Source organism: Sinohyriopsis cumingii, chromosome 4 (genome assembly GCF_028554795.1).
Source record: "Sinohyriopsis cumingii isolate HCF-2022 chromosome 4, ASM2855479v2, whole genome shotgun sequence".
Classification (NCBI taxonomy): Eukaryota; Metazoa; Mollusca; class Bivalvia; order Unionida; family Unionidae; genus Sinohyriopsis; species Sinohyriopsis cumingii.
In genome coordinates this window covers 74,284,786-74,309,993 of record NC_142964.1, presented here as the reverse complement: position 1 = coordinate 74,309,993, position 25,208 = coordinate 74,284,786, and the positions used below count along the sequence as shown (strand labels likewise).

The 25,208-nt window shown below is 34.1% G+C and overlaps 1 protein-coding gene across 1 annotated transcript in view; it reads left to right on the top strand.

The window, feature by feature from the left end:
• Positions 1-12,230: 12,230 nt before the first annotated feature.
• LOC149801460 (putative ATP-dependent RNA helicase DDX49) overlaps positions 12,231-25,208 on the top strand; it is a 43,717-nt gene continuing 30,739 nt past the window's right edge. Inside the window, exons 1-4 of the mRNA XM_089955611.1 lie at positions 12,231-12,414; positions 18,966-19,089; positions 22,418-22,503; positions 23,202-23,323. Coding sequence (XP_089811737.1) covers positions 12,261-12,414; positions 18,966-19,089; positions 22,418-22,503; positions 23,202-23,323 — 486 coding nt within the window. The 5' untranslated portion in view covers positions 12,231-12,260. The remainder of the gene's footprint in view (positions 12,415-18,965; positions 19,090-22,417; positions 22,504-23,201; positions 23,324-25,208) is intronic.

Sequence of the window (25,208 nt, the reverse complement as noted above, 5' to 3'; positions counted from 1 at the left end):
TCTTGGATTTCGTCGCCTACAGCAATCTTTTGTTAGCCAACTCGTTCTGGCCCACAAAGCACCCATACGATATTTCAGCCACAGGGAAGATGGACAACATCACTAGCAGAAGAGAGCTGCTAAAGGAAAAACATATATCATGAAGAAGCTAGAAAATACAGGGTGATAAACAACATGATCAAGAAAAGCATGACAAACAACACAGTCGTGGATAGAGAGTCTCTGCTCTGAAATCGAAGCCGAAAGAAGAAACTGATACAAAAAAATCAATTCTTCTTTAGGAAGTAGAAACTGCAGTTATATCACACAAAAAATTAAAGTCACCTGACGCTGATAACATAATAACATACCAACAGAGCTCATTCGAGCAGGTGAAGAAGAGATGGTAATGGTCCTAACAACAATGTGCAGCAAGATATTGCAACCAGGAGAATAGCCCACCAGATGTATTCAGTCTTTTGTCATCGTGCACCCAAAGAATGGAAACATACAGCCGTACCGAAACCACAAAATAATCAGTCTTATCAGCCACCTAAGCAAAGTCATGATGAAGATAATTCTCAGCAGACTACATCCTCAAGCAGAGAAAATTACCCCTCAAGATCAACTAGACTTTCGAGCAGGAAGGAGCACCACAGAACAAATGATCAGTCTCAGACTCCTTTCAGAGATATACATTCTGCATCAGAAAAATGTATACCATGTCTTTATCGATTTCAAGAAGCATTTTAGAGGATATGGTATGCGACATTATGGGCAACTATGAGGAAGTACCACATCAACTCAAACCTGCTGCGGGTTGTTGAGCACCTCTTTGGCTAAGCCACCAGTGGTGTCTTCATCCATGGCAGCAGATGAGATTGGTACCGAACAAGAATTGGGATGAATACTGTCATAAACTCTTTAACACTTTACTGTAAAAGATGCCTTGCAAGACCACGAGGGCAATGTCAACATTGGAGGAAGGACTATCACCAACCTTTGCTTCGTGGATGATATTGATGGCTATGAAGGAGATGAAAAAGAACTAGCTGGCTTGGTTGAGCGCCTAAAGAAAATCTCCAAAGCATACAGTAAGGAGATTAGCGCCGGAACAACAACAGATGACAAACAGCAATAATGGCATCAGTGCGGAAATAAAGGTCAGTTAACAGACGTTGGAAGCAGTCATAAGCTTACAGTACTTGGGGTCATTATCACAGATGAGGGCTCCAAACCAGAACTACTTTGCAGGATTGTCCTGACAAAAGCAGCAATAACAATGTCGAGACCAATATGGAAGGACACCAACATTGCTCTTGGTTTCAAAATAAAGCTGATGCGTTCGATTGTCAGATCCATGTTTTGTTTGTATGCGTGTGAGACATGGTCACTTATATCATATCTACAATGAAGGATTCCAACCTTCGAAAAGAGATGCTACCACAAGATCATTGGCATATCATTGATTGACCATGTAACTAACAAAGAGGCCCGCAGAAAGGATCCAACGAGCCATCGGAACCTACGAAGACCTCTGGACCACCATTAAAAAAACTGAAGTGAAACGGTCATATCTCAAGATTATCTGGACTGGCAAAAGCAATTTTGCAAGGCACAATGCGAGGGTGCAGAAGAAGAGGCATACAGAAAAAGAGGTGGGAAGACAACATTAAAGAGTGGATATACATGAGGTATTGGTATGACACTGACATTTGTTTTATTAACCCCCAAAAAACACGCAATACATTTGAATTACTTTACAAATATGTAAAGCGAAAGCATTCAAGCTCAGATGTAATATCCAATCACAGCAATGTCATTAAACAAAATCCATTCAAATCGTCGTTGATGTTTGATTTTGTTTGTCCTGCTCTTAAATCATGGTAAGTATAACGATTTAAGAATTCGTTTGGATAGAAATTAAAATGGGTGTAAACAATATTTCTCAATTACAAATGAATCGATTGTATTGCATGCATAAACGTAAATCTCCAGACACAAGTGTCCATGGAAATAACGACTTTATTGTTTGTTTTTTTAAAAAAAAACAACTTTGATAACAACATAATGTATTTTGAATCACTTTTAAATGACGTAATTTACAGAAATAAGAGATATTCAATAAGTCTGAGATGTTATATATATATATATATATATATATATATATATATATATATATATATATATATATATATATATATATATATATATATATATATATATTGCCTCAAGTAACTAATTATATATGAGATCTAGGACCAGTCAGCTTTTTATGATACATGTCAAGGTAAAAAACAAATGTTATTGGTGAAAAATATAACGTCACGCATACGAAATTTTCTCTAAAACTAAAATGGCAACTATTACTACGAAGTTAATTCCTTGACTTATGTTCAGTTTTGTTATTAATAATAATTATTATAATCTCAATAGGTGACTCTATGCCCAAAGTATTACCAGCTTGTTTTGTTGCTGACAAATTCAGTCGGATAATATATTTATTTAAGAAACATTACCATTGAGGTGTATTTGAACTGCTACACACACACACACACACACACACACACACACACACTAATCCCCTGAGGAAAACTAAAAGAAAGGCCATAATTCTCTCATATGTCCAAGTTAAGCCATTTAGAACATTTTAAATCATCGGAAATATACATTTGTATATGCTGGCATGGGCCTTTTCCAGTTTTGTATCGACTTTCCTTTAGCATATAAAAGACGTGCGGATTAAATGTAAGATTAACAGGTAAGGAGAATAAGTATAGTGTGCGGATTAAATGTAAGATTAACAGGTAAGGAGAATAAGATGCCTAATGATCATTGTGATCAAAAGAATAAATGCACGCACATGTGCTTTTTGTCACATCACTTTCAAAAGAATCATTCACATGCTGCTTATCCATCGCACTAGATTCGTCTGTAATGTTTTTAATGCCTTGGTTTTTTTTTTTTTTTTTCTATGTCGTATTAAGAAAACCATAGCGCCAAGATTTTGGGACTTATTTTGTTTATTGGAGAAATACGAACTCCGATGTAAATCGTCATAAACCCATTACATCCTCTGGAAATAGAGCATTACTACCATACAGATGGAATAATTACTGAGTTTACTGTCTTTGACTTTTATTGTTATATTTTGTGAAGCACTTAAAAGCTAAGCCATAGTTTTGATCGATAAAAATGAAATTCCATAATGAAACTAAATATGAGGTATACTGTCACGATTATTATTGTCTCTCATATCCCGTTTCAAAAATGGCCAGTACCAGATCATTTAACCGAGTATATAATAAAAACATGCCGAAAACAAGTTACCATTACAGATGTATATTTGTGACGGTTTCAAACGCTTCAAAACTTGTTTTTCTAAATATAAAAAACAACCTTAGACAAGAGGAGGAGATTATGTCCTACAGTTCAATTTGTGTGAGGGGGTTTCCCCCGAGGGTGATTTTATTTTACACCCGTATGATAATACAGGACTTCGCCAGCTTTCATGGGAATCATCCCAGCATCACGCGCGAACTTATCGCAAATGTACAGTCATGGATGAGTTCTGGAATATGCTTACACTAGTATCAGAGAGTAAACCAATACAATTAAATAACAGTATTGAATGTACTTAATCAACTTGATTCCCTCGCTACTATGCATATAGCAAATTGAAAATGAAATTTAGTGTTAGAAAAAATACATTTTCTAGGTCATTTCAGACCAGCTCCTACGAAAACGCACATATTTAACGCTAGTAATGGAATTCATAACACTCTGCAACTTTGTCATAATAAACAGCGTAACAATCCTGTCCATATACAACTTTTGAGCAAAGTTCCGTCCTTAAAGAAATAGTGAGACCACTATAAATTTGAAGGTCAATTTAGTATCGCATATGCCAATTTGCATATATATATATATATATATATATATATATATATATATATATATATATATATATATATATATATAGATACATACGTGCATACATTGTATATACATTTGATCTTGTTTATTATATTTTTACGAAGGTGATATCTGCACCTGGCTTTTTGGTAGTATTACGTTACAATTTGGACCACAGCGTTGTTTAGCTCTTATGGAAAAGTATAATTTTCGAACAAACAGATTGCAATAGGGCGGATTGGTACCATTGTTGAAAATATAAAGTACCTTACTTAGAGAAAATTAATGTTTAACCAGTCTGATGAAGCAGTAGGTAATCTGACTAATCACTTTGTATCTTGTGCAAAACAACCCGTAGGTACGGCTGTTCTGTTCTATTCAAACGTTCCGTAAACACTCTTTATAAACGTATTTTTATGATTTAAAATACCATAACACATAAATACACAAACTGTTACTTTAAGAGCCATTTCAGACTCGTTATATATTTTTCTGATTATATTATTTCATTGTACTTTAAACAGTTTTGAAATTGTACTTCTTTTTCACTTTTAATAATAAAAATACATAATTATAAACATTAGTAATTCTTTTCCACTAAATTCAACTACTGTTAACGTAACATACAATAGCATGTTTTAGAAATGGTGAGTGTGAAACCTCGCGGTTAGGAATTGACGTATGCACCACGCTTGACCTCTCGTCCCCTACAATCAAATTTCAGTCAACGTATAATAATTTAATCTTGTTTAAAGTGCGTGGTAAATAAGGATATGTGTATTTTTAGTCTTTTTATGAGTCCAGGTGGTCGAGTCTTTGTATAATTTCTAAACTACATGACCTTAACTGAAAACAATGCAAGTCCTAGTCCCACAACGTAAGCCCTCGACCCTACTGCTGTGTAGCGTGTTTTGATATCGACTGACATCGCACCGAAAGTCAAATTTTCAGGAATATCTCACACACTTGGCAGCCCATAACGAGACTTCTCTACATATTAAAGCCAATAATATTTTAGTCAGACGTTACTAACCCTGATGTATTTTTTTTTTACTACGTTCAAATTTTTACACAAGCAAATGGGCCTGTTTTCAAGTTTTATTGGCCAACTTTTGTGGAACTTATCACACTACACAGCTTAACAATGCACTCGACCGGTCTACTATTTCTGTAGTGGATGACATTAAGAGTGCTGCCATGGAAGTTCCCTGAGAACACTTATTTTATCGTTAACCCTCTCCTAAGGGAAAAAAGTGTTTCTATATACCGATTAAATGTTTATACGTGTTCACATTGGGCTTTGTTAATATAATTCTTGTTTGCTCAAGGCGATTCTCTTCGTACGTGTCAATAAGAGACCCAAAAAACTTTATAAGCCGTCACTGCATTTTAACATCGTATAATGTCATATTTACGATCAATGTGTATCACGGCAAATGTCATTTTTACGATCAATGTATATCACGGCAAATGTTGATTTATCTACATAGTTTCAAAGAGTAATCCAAGTAGATTTCTGAATTGTTTCTTTTTGACCGATGAATACATTATTGCCATTTCTTAAGGTATTGTAAACTTTATTGTACCAGAAATGGAATTTAAGGTGAAAAAACAGACTGCGCATTGATGTCTACCTCCAATTGCTATTTAAAAATTGGTCTGAGTAACTGAGGAAGACTGCTAAGTTTGCATCAGAGGATCCTTCTCGCAACAATGGTTTAATTGTGAGTTTGTCACACAGATTATTACTGTTATTGCATAAAAACTTTTACTTGAGCTCTTACAGCCTTTAGTAAACATTTATTTGCAGCTGTTCTATGATCTATTTCATTTTCGAAAATAATTGCTCCGTCTGGTATGTATGCCTCTGGACCACCTCCGTTTGTCCTACACTGGTGCACAATAAGATACTAGCTTGTTTTTTGCATTGTCATTGCTCTGCAGACTGGCATATACTAGATACACCGTTTGGGAAACAGTACGTTTACACTGCAAACTGCGCAAGTTAAAACGGTCGAGTCAGTGGTATATCTGGCAGAGTTGTAACATTCGCAAGATATTGATGAATGAGCATTTGCCTGACTTGATACTTATTATACTTGATGTAATTTATGCTCAATTTTTCTCCGTTTCCTTTACTTTTACAGAATGGTGCAGTATTTTACGATACTGAACACCATGATATTGCACGCACGTGCACAAAACGTGTCCTTAAAAATAATATAGTGTATTATGAACTATTTTGTAAACAAACCATGTAAACACATGTAGTAGACGTGGTAGTGTTACGTATATCTGATTTAATTCATATTTATTTTAATTTAATTGTTTGTTAGTTTTAATTTTTTATTCTAGTATAATGCAAATTTATTCACAAGAGATGATACTTTTCCAGAAAGTTGTTTGACCTTGACTGTTAGTTTATAAATGCCAGGTGTTGATCTAAACTCTGACCTTGTTTTAGAACTTGTAGCTACTTTCATAAACAAGTTCTATTTTGTTTTAAAATGATTGGTTGTTTCCATGGTCATGATGGAACCACATGATTTAAGATGTCAATTTTATTTTCATTTCTTGGAGTAAAATGATTGGTTGTCGTCAGGGTCATTTTTGGTGTACGTGACATAAACACGATCACGTCAAACCCCCCACCTTTTCGATTTCGCAATTCCGGTTTTTCCATTAGGCGCATTTGTTAATTTTAATAGAGATGCTTTGAGAGAAATTTCTCGGTTTTGGGCTTTTAACACAGATGTCAAGTTATTTTGTTGTAGCCAAATGTATAGTTATAATTTTCTTCCGATCAGTTGGATTTCAAAAGAGTTAATTATTTTTTCTCTGGAACTATTCTGAGGAGTGCTCACACATAAATTTTGGAAAGACATTGTTTACAAATTTAATTTGGATTTCCAACACCGGAGTGCCATTACTTATATTTCTACAAGGAACTGTAGATAAGCACAGTACTAACTGCAGTATACGACATCGTCATCCATCTTCGAATTTACATCACGATTCGAATTTGAAATTATTAAAACATTTGTTACTAAGACTTCTGCAAAATAATTTGTGGATTATCCTTAGATTATTTTTGGATTTGATTCTTGAAACTGTAAGTTCTTCTCCTTTTTCATTTTTACAGAATTTTCCAGGAAAATAAATTATTTGTTAAATTTTAAAAGGCTTGTTGTTTTCACTCTTTCTGTGTTACTGTTTATTCGATCCTAAACACGTAATATAGAAATTGTGCTCTCTTCCTAAGGATTTTTGTATTTTGGCTAAAACATTTCAGAAAACATTGGGGTTTTTTTAAATTTTAATTCCCCTAGCTTTTGAAATATTTAGTGAGATCGACAAGCTTTTTCTAAAGTGGCATCAAAAGTAGAAATCTTTCGTTCAAATCCTACCCAGGAACAATTAGATCTTTTCAAAAAAGATGATTTGATTCAACTTGCCAGAAAGTACTATCTTTCTGAAGTAAAGGCTTCCTTAACGAAACAGGAAATAAGAAATATTTTGGTTCATTATTTGGTAGAAAAGAATGTTTTTGGATATAAGTGCTTTGGTTTCAGTCAGTAAGTCTGTATCAGACTCTGACACAAAAATGAAGGAATTAGAATTAAAATACAAAATGGAATTGGAGTTGAGGAAGCTGGAACTTCAAAAAGAAGAAAGAGAAAAACAAATGCAAATGCAGTTACAGTTGGAGAAAGAGAAAGAACAAATGAAATTGGAGAAAGAGAAGGAACAAATGAAATTGGAGAAAGAGAGAGAACAAATGAAATTGAAGAAAGAGGAAGAACAAATGAAATTGAAGAAATAAAATGAAAAAGAACAAATGTTAGTACAAGAAAAACAGATGCAGTTACAATATGAGGAAGAGGAGAGAGAGACAGGAAAGAGAGAAAGAAAGACAAATGTGATTACAAAAAGAACATATGGAAATACAGTTACAAGAAAAACAAATAGATAAGGAGAGAGAATGAAGAAAGGGAATATTAATGTAAAATGAAAGAAATGGAACTGGCAAGTGAAAAACGCATTCGTACTTCAAATTTAAATTTAAGTTTTGATCTTACAAAGAACATTAGTTTAGTGCCCCCTTTCAGAGAAAGAGAAGTAGACAAATCTTTTGTTCTGTTTGAAAAAGTTGCTGCAAATTTGAAATGGCCAAGGGAGCATTGGATTCAGTTATTACAATGTGTACTCACTGGTAAGGCTAGTGATATTTACAATTAACTGTCAGTTCACCAAAGTGGTGACTATGGCGTGGTTAAAGAATACATCCTAAGGGGTTATGAGTAAGTCCCTGAAGCTTATCGACAAAAACTCAGAAACTATAGAAAAGAAACTGGACCAACTCATGTCGAATTTGCTAGAGAAAAAGAGAAATTATTTGATAGATGGTGCTTAGCCAAAAAAGTTAAGCGAGATTATGAAAGTCTCAAACAACTTGTATTACTTAAACTTTAAGTTAAAGATTTCAAAAACTGTGGCCATAAAGACAGTAAGTCTTATTTTGATGAGCATCAGATTGAAACCTTGAAAAATGCTGCTCGTGCTGCTAATGAGTATTCTTTAACTCATAATATTTCTTTTGCAAATAAGACTTCAACTCAACAGTTTGTTGGCAGAAAAGTATTTCAGCCTAATACAAGCCCTTCTAAAACTCAAACTGGCACAACTTCTAAAAATCAAACTTCGGAGAAGCTTGATTCAAGGTCCTTGTCTCTTCCTACCTGTACCTATTGCAAGAAAAAAAGGACACGTTATTTCTGATTGCTACAAATTGAAAAATAGGCATCAGAATCAAGACAGACCTTTTCCAAATGATCTTATTTCTAAGAGGTCAAGGTCACGGTCATGTATTGAAAACAATACATTTGTTGGGTCTAACAAACCCCAGTCTGATCTGATTAATGAGAATTATGAACCATTCATATCGAAGGGTTCTAATTCACTCTTCGGCGATTCGGCCAATCCTATCCCTATTAAAATGTTAAGTGACACGGGAGCTTCTAAGAATCTTTTATTGGCGGGTACTTTGCCTTTTTCTGAGAAGTCTTCTTCTAATGAGAGTGTTCTTATTCAGGGAGTAGAGTGCAGCTTTGTTATTGTTCCTCTCCATTGTGTAAATTTGTCATCAGACTTAGTTTATGGGCCCGTGACAGTCGGAATGGTCTCTGTTTTACCCGTTGAGGGCATTAATTTATTACTAGGAAATGCCCTAGCTGAAGACAAGGTTGTGGTTAATCCACTTGTAACTGGCAAGCCTTACTTGGGTCAGAATCTCAATCCAGTTGTGAGAAAAATATCCCTGGTGTATTTACAGCTTGTGCAGTTACCAGAGCTATGACAAAGAAAGCTCTTGAGAATGATGTTGATAATGAAAGTATTCCTGTAGCTGACACATGTATTGGTCAGGCTTTTGATGAGGTCACTTTCACTCCTTGTTTGAATCAATCAGAAGGTATTGATCACAGTGATCCTCTAACGACTAATTCTCTTTATTATAATCAGTGTGATAAACGACAATCACATGTCGTCGAACAGGAAATGATCCTGAGATCTCCTGTTTGTTTCAGAAGTTCATAAGTGAAACTGAAGCTACTGAAGTTCATGTTTGTTATTTCATTAAAAATGGTATTCTTATGAGAAAAAGGAGACCCCCCCCCGAGGTACCTGCTGATGACGAATTGTCAGTGAACTATCAAATTATTGTTCCAAACCCTTACAGACAGGAAATACTTAGTCTGGCCCATGAAACACCATTGGCTGGTCATTTAGGGATCAATAAAACTTATCACAAGATCTTAACTCACTTCTATTTTCCAAAAATCAAGGGTGATGTTGGTAAATACTGTAGATCTTGTAATACCTGTTAAATGGTAGGAAAACCAAATCAGAATATTCCCAAGGCTTATCTACAACCTAGTCCTGCCTTTGACGAACCATTCAGTAGAATTATGGTAGATTGTGTTGGTTCCTTACCAAAGACCAAGTCAGGTAACCAGTACATGCTGACCATTATGTGTGCGTCAACAAGGTTTCCAGAGGCAATTCCCTTGAGGAATATAAAATCTAAAATAGTAAAAGCTTTGATAAAGTCTTTTACTCAATTTGGCCTTTCTAACTCTAACCAATCGAGTCAAGGGTCAAATGTTAGATCTGAAACTTTCCAGCCTCTATTGCTTGAATCTGGCATTCAGCAATTTAAGTCAGAAGTGCATTTATGGTTTAACAGAACTAAAATGGAGAGAATTTTTGAGTTTTGTAATAATGGAGTTCTGTCTCTCTTGCTCATTCTTCAATTTTTTCTTCAGTTTAGATATTACGGCCCTTACAAGGTTAAGAAGAACATGAATGATTTAAATTATGAAATTAGTGCTCCTGGGATCTAAATAAATTATAGGAGTACCATTATATTGAAAGATATAGCCAGGTTAAACATGCAATTAATTTAGTTGTACCTGTCCCACTCATTGAAGATTTAAGTGAAGGAATATCATTGGATTCTACTGACATTGGAATGACAAATCTTTGGAATTCAGAAATTATGAAAGATCTAGACCAGAAATTTTCACATTTGCAAGTGCAAGAAAGAAATGAACTCAAACAGTTAGTATTTTAATATAAACACTTATTTCCAGATGTTCCTACAAGAACAAACAAAATTTTCCATGACGTTGAAATTGTAAATTCTAAACCTGTCAAACAATACCCATACAGGATGAACCCTCCAAAACAGGAATACTTGAAAAAGGAAATTCAGTATTTGCTGGAGAATGATTTTATAGAGCCCAATAAAAGTGGCTGGATTTTACCATGCATACTTGTTCTAAAACCAGGTAAAACTTTTCGTATGTGTACTGATTATAGGAAGGTGAATAGTGTGACAAAAACAGATTCATTCCCATTACCAAGAATCGATGACTGTATTGATAAGATTGGGAATGCCAAGTATGTCACCAAATTTAACCTTCTGACGGGATTTTGGCAGATTCCACTAACAGAAAGAGTAAAGGAAATATCGGCATTCGTTAACTCCAGATGGACTTTACCAATGTAAAGTAATGCCGTTTGGGATAAAAGGGTCACCAAGTACATTTCAACGCCTCATGAATAGGATTACCTCTGGTCATGACAATTCTGATGCTTACATCGATGATGTCATCATCTACAACGACACCTGGAGAGAACATTTAGCAACAATTCGGAAATTCTTTGACAGACTCACATATGTATGTTTGACAATTAATGTATCTAAAAGTGAGTTCTGCCTTGCTAATGTATCTTTTCAAGGACATATTGTGGGACATGGACAAGTTAAACCTATAGATGCTAAGCTCGAGGCTATCTCTGAATTTCCCGTGTATAGAAATGTATTATTTCATGTACATTGTTTATAATTCATAAGAGTGCTTCTTATGTTTTTCTTAAAACTTGTGTATAATTAATATATGGCAAAAAGAAACCTTAATCATATCAATCTTTCTTTTTTTATGGGGAAGGTGTTACGCATATCTGATTTAATTCATTTTTTTTAAAAATTTAATTGTTTGTCAGTTTTACATTTTTTATTCTATTATATTTTATTATAATGTAAATTTACTCACTGGAGATATAGATGTACATGGGTATTTATATTTCTTTGTAGTTGTTAAAGTTCGTGTTTACGAGACAAAAACTACAAGAAAGGTTCTAATAATAATTCCGAGACTGCGTACACATTATTATCGATTTATTTATTTATTTATAGGCTATAGTGGGAACTGAATATTTTTTATATTGTGCTTTTATTATACGTATATATCAAACGCTTAAACTAGAGTAAATCTCATAACTGGGACGAGGTCACTTGCGCGTTAATCTCACCAGCAAGTATCACTCTAGATTTTACCACACGCGTAGATTATTCATCTCATTTTCTAACACATAAATAGCAACCCATATGCCGAAAGACTCGCAGTTTTAGAACGGGAAAATTACATAATCCTAAGTGCACAAGAGAGTCCTAGACACAATTTTAAAAGCAAACCATGACATTTTAACTCGTCGGGGTTTGGTGTGGGTCGGTAAAGGAAGACATACATTTCCCTCATGAATATAGTTCGGAGTATGCAAACGAATATTCCGTGAATGGATAGGCCTTATCAGCTACCTGCGCACGCACAGAAGAGAACCTGTCCCTCAAACCCGCGGATGACTAGAGTGGTCCTCGTCGACTGGACGGACGAACATCAATAGTTCGGATGCGGTAGCATGAAACACCTATATTCCTACATCGAAATCGGCGAAACGCATCTCGCATCTTAATCATTGATTATTAAGCGTCTAACTTGTCATCAATTCTTTTCTACACAGACATGGCGAGCATGAGCTCACGTCAAGATATTAACTCGACGATAAAGTCATTTAAAGACCTTGGACTTGACGAATGGCTTGCAAATCAATGTGGTGCAATGGGATTACTGAAGCCAACACCAATTCAACTGAACTGTATCCATCCGATACTTGCAGGTGGGCTTGGCGTGTCCAGATTAAAATTGGTTACGCATTTTCGTGGCAGAACCCTCTTAAATGAAAATTCCCCATATAATGTCTCTAATAACGGAAAAGAACCATTTAACGGAATGAGTGTCATCAAAAAATGTTAAATAAAATTTGGCTGTAGCCTAATAGATTCACATATTTCCCAGAAATTTAAGAGCTGTTGGTAATTCTTACAGACTTCATAGGACGGGTTAGTCCTACAATGTAAGACATAACACATGTTGATTTTGTATTAGTGTTATGTCTTACTACCCAAATAACGGCCTCGTATAGCGTGTTCCGATGTCGGTTGACATAAGAATGAGTATTCAAAGAGTCAGGAGTATCTCACACACATGGCAGCCTATACTGATACTCTTTCACTAATTTATGTGTAATTAATATACTTACTGTGCTGTCTTTATCCTGGCAGAATGAAAATATGACATTAGCAAATGGATGCATTTTCATGTTCAGTTGACATATATTTGAATTTGTTGCAATGTGACAGTAGTCTAAGCATGCAAAAGTATGTTTAAGTAGGTTCAAGTGGGGGATATGTTTCTTGACCAAAACGAAACGTTGCTTACAGTTTCAATAGGCTTATTATATTTTTATTCATTTCATTCAAGAATAAAATTTCAACTTAATACAATTTTGGCAATCCTGGCTTTTGTCGCTTTCCAGCTGACTGAAATGAAGACCAACAAAACTTGAACACAGGCCCATTTTTTTTGTGAGAATTTGAATTTATTAGAGATAAGACATCAGGGTAAGTAAAGTCTGACAAAAACATTATAACTTTACTTTGTAGAAAGCATTGTTATCTGGTTGCCAGTTGTGTGTCATATTCCTGAAAAGTTGGCTTTCGTTACAGTGTTAGTCGACATCAAAACATGCTACACAGTGCCGTTAAATAGGCAGTAAGACCCATCACCCCCCAGAAAAAAAATATCAGGTGATGTGTCTTACGTGGTAAGACTAAGGGCGGGTTAGTTCTACAATGTACTAATTCTAATGAAGACTGTAATAGATATGATGCCAAATCAAATCTTAGATAATATTAACCTAGTCACAGTGTCTCAAAAACTGTGCTAAATCTACTGTACTTTTTTCAATCTCAAAAGGCTGATTAACATGTTTTGCAAGAAGTTGTTGCTTTTACTTATTCAAAGAAATCTTAACCAACTTGTACACAGACTTGACAAGACGTTGTTGATCTTCTCTTGAAAAGTACAAAGTTATACTACTGTTTAACATAAAAAGTAATCCTCTGAGGTGTGTACATTTGAATTCTTGATGACGGCCATTTTTATTAATTTCAAAATAAAGAAACCCACTGAATTTACACTTAAATGCGAACTATGTGTTTACATGTTTAGTCCGTGAACAGTAATGACCCAGTCATGATGATGAGGCTGAATATGCATGTGTTCAGCTACAAACTTGATTTACCACTCTGGTGGCCAGTGGTAGAGTGTCTGCCTCAGATGCAGGAGGTCGCTGGTTCGAACCTTGGTCAAGTCATACCAGAGACTTTTAAAAATGGTACTAACAGCTGCCTCACTTGGTGATCAGCATTAAGAAGTTAGTGTTTGGACTGATCAGCCTGGTGTCAGGAAAATGTGACTGGGTGGGACATCATGCTATGTGTCTGTGGCAGGATGCCCCATTGCTGAACATCACTATAAATTGTCACACTGCAGACATCATAGTGATATGACTGAAAAATGGTTAATTCTACGTTAAAAATATAAATCACACACACACACACACAAACTTTATTTAAATTCTGGCGGCATTTATGCTGTATGGGACTGGTCAGTTACTTTATGGTTCTTTCCAACTGGGGCATTTTTTAATTCTTTCTTGCTTCACAAGATAAAATTGTTTCTAATGAGGTAACCCTTTGGAAACTTAAATGGTCTCTCCCTAATAAAGAATTAGCTTGAGTAGATCTTCTACAGAAATAAAGACAGTGACCATTGTAAACACTGTTATAAAACTAGCTTCAGAAGATGATGTCATTGTGGGAAAGGCACATTTTTAACAAGAAGCTGTTTGACTTTATGCATGGCAGTTTACAGCTCAAATAATGGTTCCATCAATAATGGCATTAGTTTCGTGATTATTTCAGATTAATATGACCTCAGCATATTGTTGAAATGAATAATAATATGGAAAATTGTTAAATCTTAAATGTTCAAGAAATGGGAGGCATTCTGCCTGGTTGTATCGGCATGTGTCCTATTATTTGATCGTTCTAGTAAGGAAAATATAAAAACAAAATTTGTATCATGATCAACAAAAAACTAATAAATCATGGAAATGATGTGTCTATAACCTAATTGTGATATAAATCTAAGACATTTAATTATTTTAATGTAGGTTCCTGTTTGTGACTTCAGGAGTGTTCAGCTGTTGGGGAAAAAAACTCCCAAAAATCCCATGCGAACCAATTTCTTTCGTTAGTCTTTAGAAGATTTCTATATTTGGTGTACTGCTTTGCAGCTAATATGGTTTCAGTGGAAGACATTGGATTGATTCCTGATCTCTCTCTCTCTCTCTCTCTCTCTCTCTCGCGATTGATCGATTGGTAAAATGATAGGTATAAAAGTTACATTTCTCTAACATGGCGTTATGGAAATAAAAGATCTTTTAGAATTAGTAATACCAAGTTTGGTCTTTATGTGTATCTCTAATTGGATTAGTGCTTTCTACTGCTACTTACCACGAAAAACAAAAATTTCAGAAAGTGCTAACAGACCTTTTTCAGGTACATTGAATCTAAAAAAAAAAATATAGTCTTTTAGTACTATGTTTTTGGAATGCACAGATGCATTCATTTCTTTTTTTTGTTGTAGTTCGTGCAATATGCTTTGTATCATATGAAATTCATTATTATTGCTCTCTGCAGTGAAGTGGACAATAATAAACTATAGATATCAAAGAATTTACAATAAAACTGCATTCATATTTGAAAGATGTGAAACAATATTGCACAAGTTGTGATATTTAGCCTATTTATGAGTATGACTGGATCAAGCCAAGTTGGGGGTGCGGCCAAAAATTCATAAAGGCTCCAACTCTTCTCACAAGTGCACTAAAGCAAAAATCTAATTTTCTGTTTACTCGAAGTGCACATAATACCCATTAAGCATGCATAAGAATAAAATGATAGTCAAATTTCAAGTGACATTTGACTACTGTTTGGCGGGGGAGGGGGGTATGTGGGAAAGACCCTGATCCAGTCATGATGAGTTCTCAGTATTATCTTTTACTATTTCTTCTTAAGTCCAATCTCAAGATTATAGAGGTGTGGTTTAAACTTGAGATTTGTATTACAAAAAGGAACCATCTCATTTTTTATTTGAATTTGAAGTAAATTTAGCTTGTGATGAATGCTATTAAAAAAATATCCAGTTGGAAAGAAAAGACTTGCCCCATACATTAAGGAGGCGCTCACCAGTTTTTATGTACTTTTGAGAGAGTGACATATCTACAGTGAAATTGTTTGCATTTGAAACATGCACAGTGGAGAAAATGTTGGCATACCTCTCTGCTACCTTGATGTAATGTAGCTGACGTTTCATTGGATATTGTACTTATGGAAATTGTACATGATCTAAACAACACAGCTAACTAAAATGACTGCTTCCTTGTGCTAAAAAATCACCCTGAATTAATCTAAAGTACACCATCTTTAGCACCTATTAAAATTGGGAAAATGAAATTTGCCCAACTAGACAATATCAGCTTCTGAAATGAAATGGATGAATTACCAAATATATAAAATGTAAAAAAAAAGTTATGGGCTTTTTTTAAAAAACAATTTACTTCTGAAGTCCAGGAAATGAAAATGACCAACTGGAGCTAGCAGTTTTTTGAAAGGTGCACATTTGGAGTTAAGCCAAGCTGTATACTCTATAACCCATATTACACCCATCAATCATACACCAAAATGAAGGGAATTAAAGGTTCTTGGAACAATACCTAGGATATACAAGGTCATTTTTAAATAGCCAGTATAACCAGTGAATAAACCCGGGCAGGGCTGAGCAAATCCCATAGCCCGACGTCCCGGACTAGTCATTTTTGATGTCGGACAAGTAAAATTTTCCAAGTCTCTAGTCCGGGACAAGTGCTTTTTAAAAAGGTCGGGCTAGTCCTATTTTCATGCTTTATTCACTATATCTGCCTTTATTTGGCCAATCATGCCCTTTGGGCGTACTGACTACTTGATTCTACCCCTGTTCATGTATACATTTACATCCTTTTACAGCTTGACTGCATATTGGGCTAAGCAACCAAATTATCAGCAAATCAAAACACGTCAAACAAAGGAAAGCCAGTATGATCAGTTAGCAGTGTTATAAGCGGTTTTGTTGCAATGAGTTTACTGAATCTAGATCATAATGAGTGGCTCTTCTTTTTCTTTAAAATTCTAACCCCATGCAAAATACGAAACTATAGAGTGCCACCTTAAATGGCCAGTCCCTTGTAGTACACATGTAGCTAAAATTGAACATATATGCATATTCAGCCTTGTGACTGGGTCATTACATGATTTGTAAATTCAGAATATGCTCAATTTCATTGGTTATTTTTAAACGAAAGTGACTGTCAACTGGACTTTAATTGTCTAAACCATAGGGTGCATAAGTTGGTTCAAATTTCTTTGAACAAAGTAAAAGTATAAACCAATTGCAATAAAAGTCGATCAACCTTCTCTAAATGTACTGAATAGACAAGACATTTTTATTTTATTTTTATATGGAAATTAGGATCACATGATTCTTGAAATGGTATCTGATTGTAAATCAAGCATGATATTTTGGTCTTTCCATGTATGGTCATCATCATGTTTAAAAAGTGCACAATGCTGTTGTTTTTCAAATTGTATTATCTGCTTTATTATGTTGGGATAATCTGGAAATTCATTTAGATGCAAAGAATATGCATCTTACAGAAAAGAACATCCAGTTTTAATTTAATTTCAAGAATATTTTAAGATCTACAGAAAAGGTGTCCTTACTTTCCAGGTCTAAATTAATTTAGCACCAGAGTGTTTTTATGTTTATAAGGTTGTTGTTGTTGTTCTAGGGTTTAATGCCATTTTTCAGCACAAGATAGTCTATACATGGCGGCCAGTATAACTGGTGGAGGAAGAACCCTGGAAAACCCAGGGAAGAACCACCGACCCATGAGAAGCTATTGGCAGGCTTTCCCACGTACCCACGGAAGCCGAGCCTTTGACTCGAACCCATGCAGACAGAGGTGAGATGGCAGTGATCCGGAATGGTGGGCGCTTTATACCACTCGGGGCCCCTGTTTATAAGGAACATTAGCACAAGGACAACATTGTCAAGTGCAAACAATGATTTATATGTCAAAGTGTTATGCCAGAGTATTTTAAGAACTGTTTATAACATGATATTATACAAGCACCTAATATTTCATCATTTAAAAACTATACCTCTGTAGAAATATGGATGAACAATCCTTATTTTATGATGGCTTAACATTTGTAAATGGTGGCTATGATATATTTATGTGATAATAGTAAGCTGTCTTGTATACTTTGCATTAAGTTATATTTGTTTTTCTTTATGCAGTAGGTTTTATCTTTGTAGACTTTTGCTAATTATGTCACCCTGGATAAATAAATGATACTGTTGTTGTTGTTGTTATTATTATTATTATTGTTATTATTATTCTTAATTTTTGTTATAAACACCTGTTAGGCGGAGAACTAATTTTTCAAATGCATATTAATGATTTAAACTAAACCTGTCGATTGGAGATGACCCACAGTAAAACATGGATCCGAGTCGTACCACTCTTACTCCTTAACACAGTTTCTCTTTGACCAGAGATCCCTGGTTCCAGAAGCACGTTATCTAGGTTTTAAATGTGAATAAACGTTCAACAGCATTCTGGTAGTTGGGGTCCACAAAGCACACAGAGACCATGTTATCAGTCATTTGTAATTCATGTTTGGAATTTTGCACAGAGAAATTGTTGAGTGAGGAGCTTACAAGGAAATAAAAAAAACAATAAGTCATTTTGATTTTTTTCTTTTTTAACTCTTAAAAATGCCCGTTTAAAAGTTCTTCACAGGTTATGTGCATATATTTCTTTCATTTTTTCATTTTTTCACAGTCCATTATTTAGAACTGGGTTTTACCGATCAATGGTGAGATTAATTTTTTCACCAGATATTATGCAATAATACCATTCTAACCTTTAATTTCAAAACATGGGTAGTGCATTTTGATATCGATCATGCAAAAATAATTTTTCTCAGTCTTCTGCAGTAAAGACATTGTAATTTAAAGTGGTACAATTATGCAAATGAAAATTGTTTTTTTACTTCACTTTTACCCAGCTTTACCTTCATCCATGTACTCTCTCCCATTCATCTGCAGGAAGGATTCATATTTCCTTTGGTTTTTTTTATCAATGGTATACTATTGAAATTACATATTATCAGCTTTAATTAATTGATATTTTTTATATAAAGCTTTTCTTGTTTGCAGGAAAAGACTGCATTGGTTGTGCAAAAACAGGCAGTGGCAAGACAGCAGCTTTTGCTCTCCCCATACTGCAGAAGCTGTCAGAGGATCCATATGGAATATTTGCACTTGTACTCACCCCAACAAGGTAAACTTGCATGAAATATGGGCAGCTGTGGTAGCTTAGTTGGTAGAACATCAAAACTTGTAATCTAACCGTTGTGGGTTCTGTATGTACCTTGGCCAGCCTTTGTTAGCTGTCTTGGTTTATCTTTGGGATATGTAATTATCTCCTATTTTCATAGCATGTAATGTTTTAATAGTGTTGTTAAAACCATCAATAAAAGAAAGATATGGCATGTAACACAGCATGCCAGGTACCTATAAAACTTAAGTATCAGTTGGGTGGTCTACTTAAAAGTTTCAGAGGTTAGTATCCATTGGATGACCTACTTGAAAATTTTAGTGGCCATTTCAGATTTTAGGCTGCCAAATCCCAACAATTTGATTGCCTTAGTCCTTAGAGAAGATATCTTTCAAGTGGAAAATTGTTCATAGAAGATGAGTACAGGTGAGAGTTTTAGTTCAAGTGAATTGAAGGGTACATGTACCAATAATTAATTAATTAAACACAAAATTAGGTAAGCACAAAATTAAGTAAGCACCAAATTTGATCTTACATAACTGCCAACAGTTATTATCTGCTTGAATCACCAGCCAGCTGTAATTGTTCACTAATTGGAGTTCTCTAAAACATCTCTTTGCAGATTGCCCGCCTTCAGCATCCACCGATAAAGGGTGTAAACCTTCATTTTCATATGACAATATTTTACATTAATAAAGCCCTAGCCTTATCTTTATTTATGGTATTTCAGCTGAAAGTAATTATTTGACTATTTTTGTTGTTGTCTGCATGTCCATAATTTTCCGTTGAGGTTGATTGCCCGTGTCAAGTACCGTGTAACTCTGCTATAGCATGCTCCGTTATAACACGAATTCTGCTACAATATGGTCATGGCATAGCTCCTGAAATTGTATATACATATATTTTTCTCGTACATGAAAAAAGTCTTTCTTCATATATACGAAAAAGAATGTAAAAAGTTTTTTTTATCATTTTGGGGAAAAGATCAGACATGAATAATACAAAACAATTATGGCATGGCTCCTGAATTTTTTTAATGTATTTTTCTTGTACATGAAAAAATAGTTTCTTTTCTTAAAAGTACAAAAAAAATAACATGTAAAAAGTGTATTCTGGAATCGCGTAATGCTTTGCCAATGTCACAAATTGCCATTGTTTTTTCCTTGTTGGCAGTAAGATATACCATTTGGCGATTTTTTAGGAATTGGCAACATTGTTGGCTGTTTAAACTTGCATATACAACTGTTGGTTTGGAGTGGAGAAATTCACAGGCCCCATGAAAGGAAGCTGCACACTTGATATAAAATGCACTGAAATTTATCTGTTGTTACATAAACAGTTTCTTTGTCCATATTGACAAACCATTTATGGTACATTGTTATATCATAATCCATTATGTTGACATCAAGCATGAGTACTGTATGTTGTGAGATATCTGCTCTTTTTGTTGTTGACATTTCTGGTAGCAGAGATCAACCGGACAAGGCATTATCTCCTTATCTCTCTTTCATTGGATTTTTGGTCGCCTACTAGTAATTAATATATTTACATAGACTGACATTTGTATGTGGTTGATAAGTAAAATTCCTCTTCTTTTCACTTATATATAAAGAATCATATGGCGAATAACAATCCTTTCAAGTCACTGGATCCAGCAACGGATCACGTGTGTCAGAGATTCATTAAAATAAATGCAATAAACTGACAATGAACATTACAAAACTAGTATCTAGCTAGCCTGAGCACTTTCAACTCTTTATTGGGTCTTTTTCAAAGGCAAATACAAAACATAGACAAGACAAACAAATAAAACAGAAAAACGGTTATGTTTGCGAAACTTTACATGGCTGTTTCTACAGGAAGTTTATATATATTTTATCAACCTTTAGATTTATATGCATAACACTGAAAATTGTCTAGGTGTCTTAGCATGCTGGCCCAAAATGGGGAAGCTCAACTGCCCAGATGGAATTATCCACACATAGCAGTTGCTTGCAATTTCAGCTTCGGAACAGTCGACTGGTAGCTGAGTTTTGGAACATTGTGATTAGTCATTAATAATGACGTTAACTCATAGTGCAGACATGATAGACATACTAATGATATTAATGGATTGTGCAGACATGATAGACATACTTATGATATTGATTGATAGTGCAAACATGATAGAGATACTAATGATATTAATTGAATGTGCAAAAATGATTGACTTACTATTAATGATATTAATGGATAGTGCAGACATGATAAACATCCTGATGGTATTGATTGATTGTGCAGACATGATAGACATACTAATGATGTTGATTGGTATCACAGACATGATAGATATACTAATGATATTGATTGATAGTGCAAACATGATAGACTTAATATTAATGATATTAATTGTTAGTGCAGACATGATAGACATACTAATGATATTAATTGTTAGTGCAGACATGATAGACATACTTATGATATTGATTGATAGTGCAAACATGATAGATATACTAATGATATTGATTGATAGTGCAAACATGATAGACTTAATATTAATGATATTAATTGTTAGTGCAGACATGATAGACATACTAATGATATGAATTGATAGTGCAGACATGATAGACATACTTATGATATTGATTGATAGTGCAAACATGATAGAGATACTAATGATATTGATTGATAATGCAGACATGATAGACATACTAATGATATTAATTGATAGTGCAAACATGATATACATACTAATGATATTAATTGATAGTGCAAACATGATAGAGATACTAATGGTATTGATTGATAATGCAGACATGATAGACATACTAATGATATTAATTGATAGTGCATACATGATAGACATACTTATGATATTGATTGATAGTGCAAACATGATAGAGATACTAATGATATTGATTGATAATGCAGACATGATAGACATACTAATGATATTAATTGATAACGCAGACATGATAGACATACTAATGATATTAATTGATAGTGCATACATGATATACATACTAATGATATTGATTGATAGTGCAAACATGATAGAGATACTAATGATATTGATTGATAATGCAGACATGATAGACATACTAATGATATTAATTGATAGTGCATACATGATATACATACTAATGATATTGATTGATAATGCAGACATGATAGACATATTAATGATATTAATTAGATGTACTAATGGTATTGACTGATAGTGCAGACATGATATACATACTAATGATATTGATTGATAGTGCAGACATCATTAGGAAGAACCACCTTTTAGATTTTTTGACATTTATTATTTGTCTTCTTGATTAAAGTTTAATTGCTGTTAAACTTTCAGGGAACTTGCCTTTCAAATAGCAGAACAGTTTAATGTCCTTGGAAAGCCAATTAATGTGAGGGTGACAGTCATTACAGGAGGTTTAGGTAGGTAGATAGCTTTGATTCATGACATCATTGTGACCTAATTCTCATTTGGATTAGCTCATATAGGCATGAGTTTTTATTATTTCTGATAATTGTTCTCAGAACAATGAAAAGTTTATCACATACAAAACTAAGATATTTTGAACATTTTATATTAAATGCTGCATGGCTTTTTCTTATTTTACTTGCTTTCATCAGACTCTTTTTGTTGGAGTCAAGAGAGAATTAGTTTAAAGTTAAACAAAATTCTGGTTGTTATTTTCTTGCCTGAAAGTCAAGGACAAGTTATAAAATCTGCTTGGAGAGAACAAAAATTGAACCACTTGCTGTGAATTTGTTCATTTGTATGAAACTCCATTCTGGACAAGCTGGGAATGTATCTTTGTTTTTAGCCCTGTTTGAATACAATGTCATCATTCTATAAATAACAAATATGTAATAATATACATGTTTCTATAAATTCCAAATATGTAATCATGAATGTACATGTTTCTATAAATACCAAATATGTAATAATGATGTACATAATGATGTACATGTTCAAATATTTTTCTTAGAGAAGTGCCACATACCAGAATGAGTGAAAAGGAAGCAAATAGTGCACAGAAATAACTTGTTGTCTCATATATATTTTTTTCATTATAATGCTTAATTTGCTTCTTTCCTGTTCTTGACAAACTTGTATTCTTTATTTCCAGATATGATGCAGCAGGGTCTCAACTTGTCAGTGAAGCCACACATAGTGATCTCCACACCTGGCCGTCTTGCAGATCATCTGGACAGCTGCGATACCTTCAACTTGAGCAAAATACGATTCCTTGTTAGTATACCAGTCTAATCCTAATCTGCAGATTATTCATTATAACTTGTATAATCACTTTCCAATCATATCTTTGTGTTGAATTCACTGAAGTATACCCTTCTTCACTCTGGAATCTCCGAAATTTATATGTGGGTCAGGCTTTAGTTACATGGTGCTCTTGGGTACTAAGCTTAATTGATTTATGGTCCATGATGCAGCAACTGCAATAACTCTTTTAAGGATATAGGGCTGATCCTCAGACTGGCAAGGTAGAAACCACTCCAGAACTAGAGCTGGTTGGAAGATACATCTGGTAAAAAATATATAGCTAGATACAGGAGATTTCACTGAGTTACACTCAATAGAACCCTCCACCAGCATCATCCACCAGCATGAGTAAAATATAATCAATGCATTTTGTGTATACTGTACATGAGTAGCATCATAATTAGATATCTTGATGATAAATGATACAGTCAACACTCGTTATAATAACAAAACTTGGTTTCAGGTAATTTTTATAATTTAAATTAGTTGATGTTGTTACTGTATTTCATGTATTTTTTTGTATTAACAATCCAGTTATCAAAATAAAAATTATTTAAATGTATCATAATTGTTTGTACATATCGCTTTGTATTTTTCAAAAAATCCATTAAATTATCAGAGATAAAATTTCTACTAAGAAGATTTACCTTTGCAAAAAAGATCGAAAATATCATCTTGCCATTTTGTTCTTTTCAAAATTTAATAATTGTTGGTGAGAAAATACAGTGATTGATACATAAGCTCTCTTATTGTCATTACAATCTCTACTAGTGTTTATAAACAAATGTTCAAAAGACTTCACAGACCATACCTTTAAATATTATCATTAATCAGTTATCATTATTAAGTCCGTCACCATAACAAAACACAAAGTGCATTGTAATATGAGTTTGGAAGCCCTTTGATGTTTTCGTATCCAACAAAAATTACATCTCAGCACTTGCTAAAGTGAAGACCACAGACCATTGGTCAACTAGTCTTATTGTTTCGTTATAGTCATATAAACATAAAATATAAAGACCTTGTCATTTTCTATGGTAAATTTGAAAGTCACAGACTCTGTTAAATCTATTCGTATATATACATATACTATCTTTTAAGTGCTTGTTCTGTTTTGACTTTGATATAATTAACATTTTATTGCAGATCTATTTTACAATATACCCCTCTATTATCTTTATACACTTGCACTAATGGACCAGAATCACTTACTGGTAATTAAAGCATTAGGCAAATCACTTCATTCTGTCGTGTTTTCAGCTCAAATTTTTGATGGCTTCATTGTTCTCTTAGTAGGTTTTAGTGAACTACTTCAAAATTTCTTGCCTGATTCATAGACTCGACTGCAAATATGGCAACTGCATTACAAAAGAAACTCCAGTTTTAGTCTCAACTTCTTGCATGATACACAAGTGTCTTTGGGATTGAAAAAGCCAAGGATTTCCCTCACATAATTTTACACTAGAATGATTCATGGTGAAATTTTAACTCACTGTATATTTGAATGTACCAGAAACAGCTAAAACAATTTGCACTTGAGTTGATTTAACACATTAACCCCTGGAGGTTTTTGTCATTTTCACCTGAAATTCAAGTAGGAAACACGTTGTGACAGCTATTTCTGAATACATCCAAAACCACCAGCTTCCAGGTGATCATTCAATAACATACTGCCTAGTTGTATTAGAAACATCACTATTCATTGGCTGGTGCATGAGCAGAAGGGTAAAAGTTGGAATTTTTTTTCTTTGGTAAACGGACCCATTATTTTTGTATCAAGACCACTCTTTATTCCAAATGCCCATCTTATCCTACTTTTTGCAAAGGCGCATCTGTCTGTTTGCAGTTCATATCA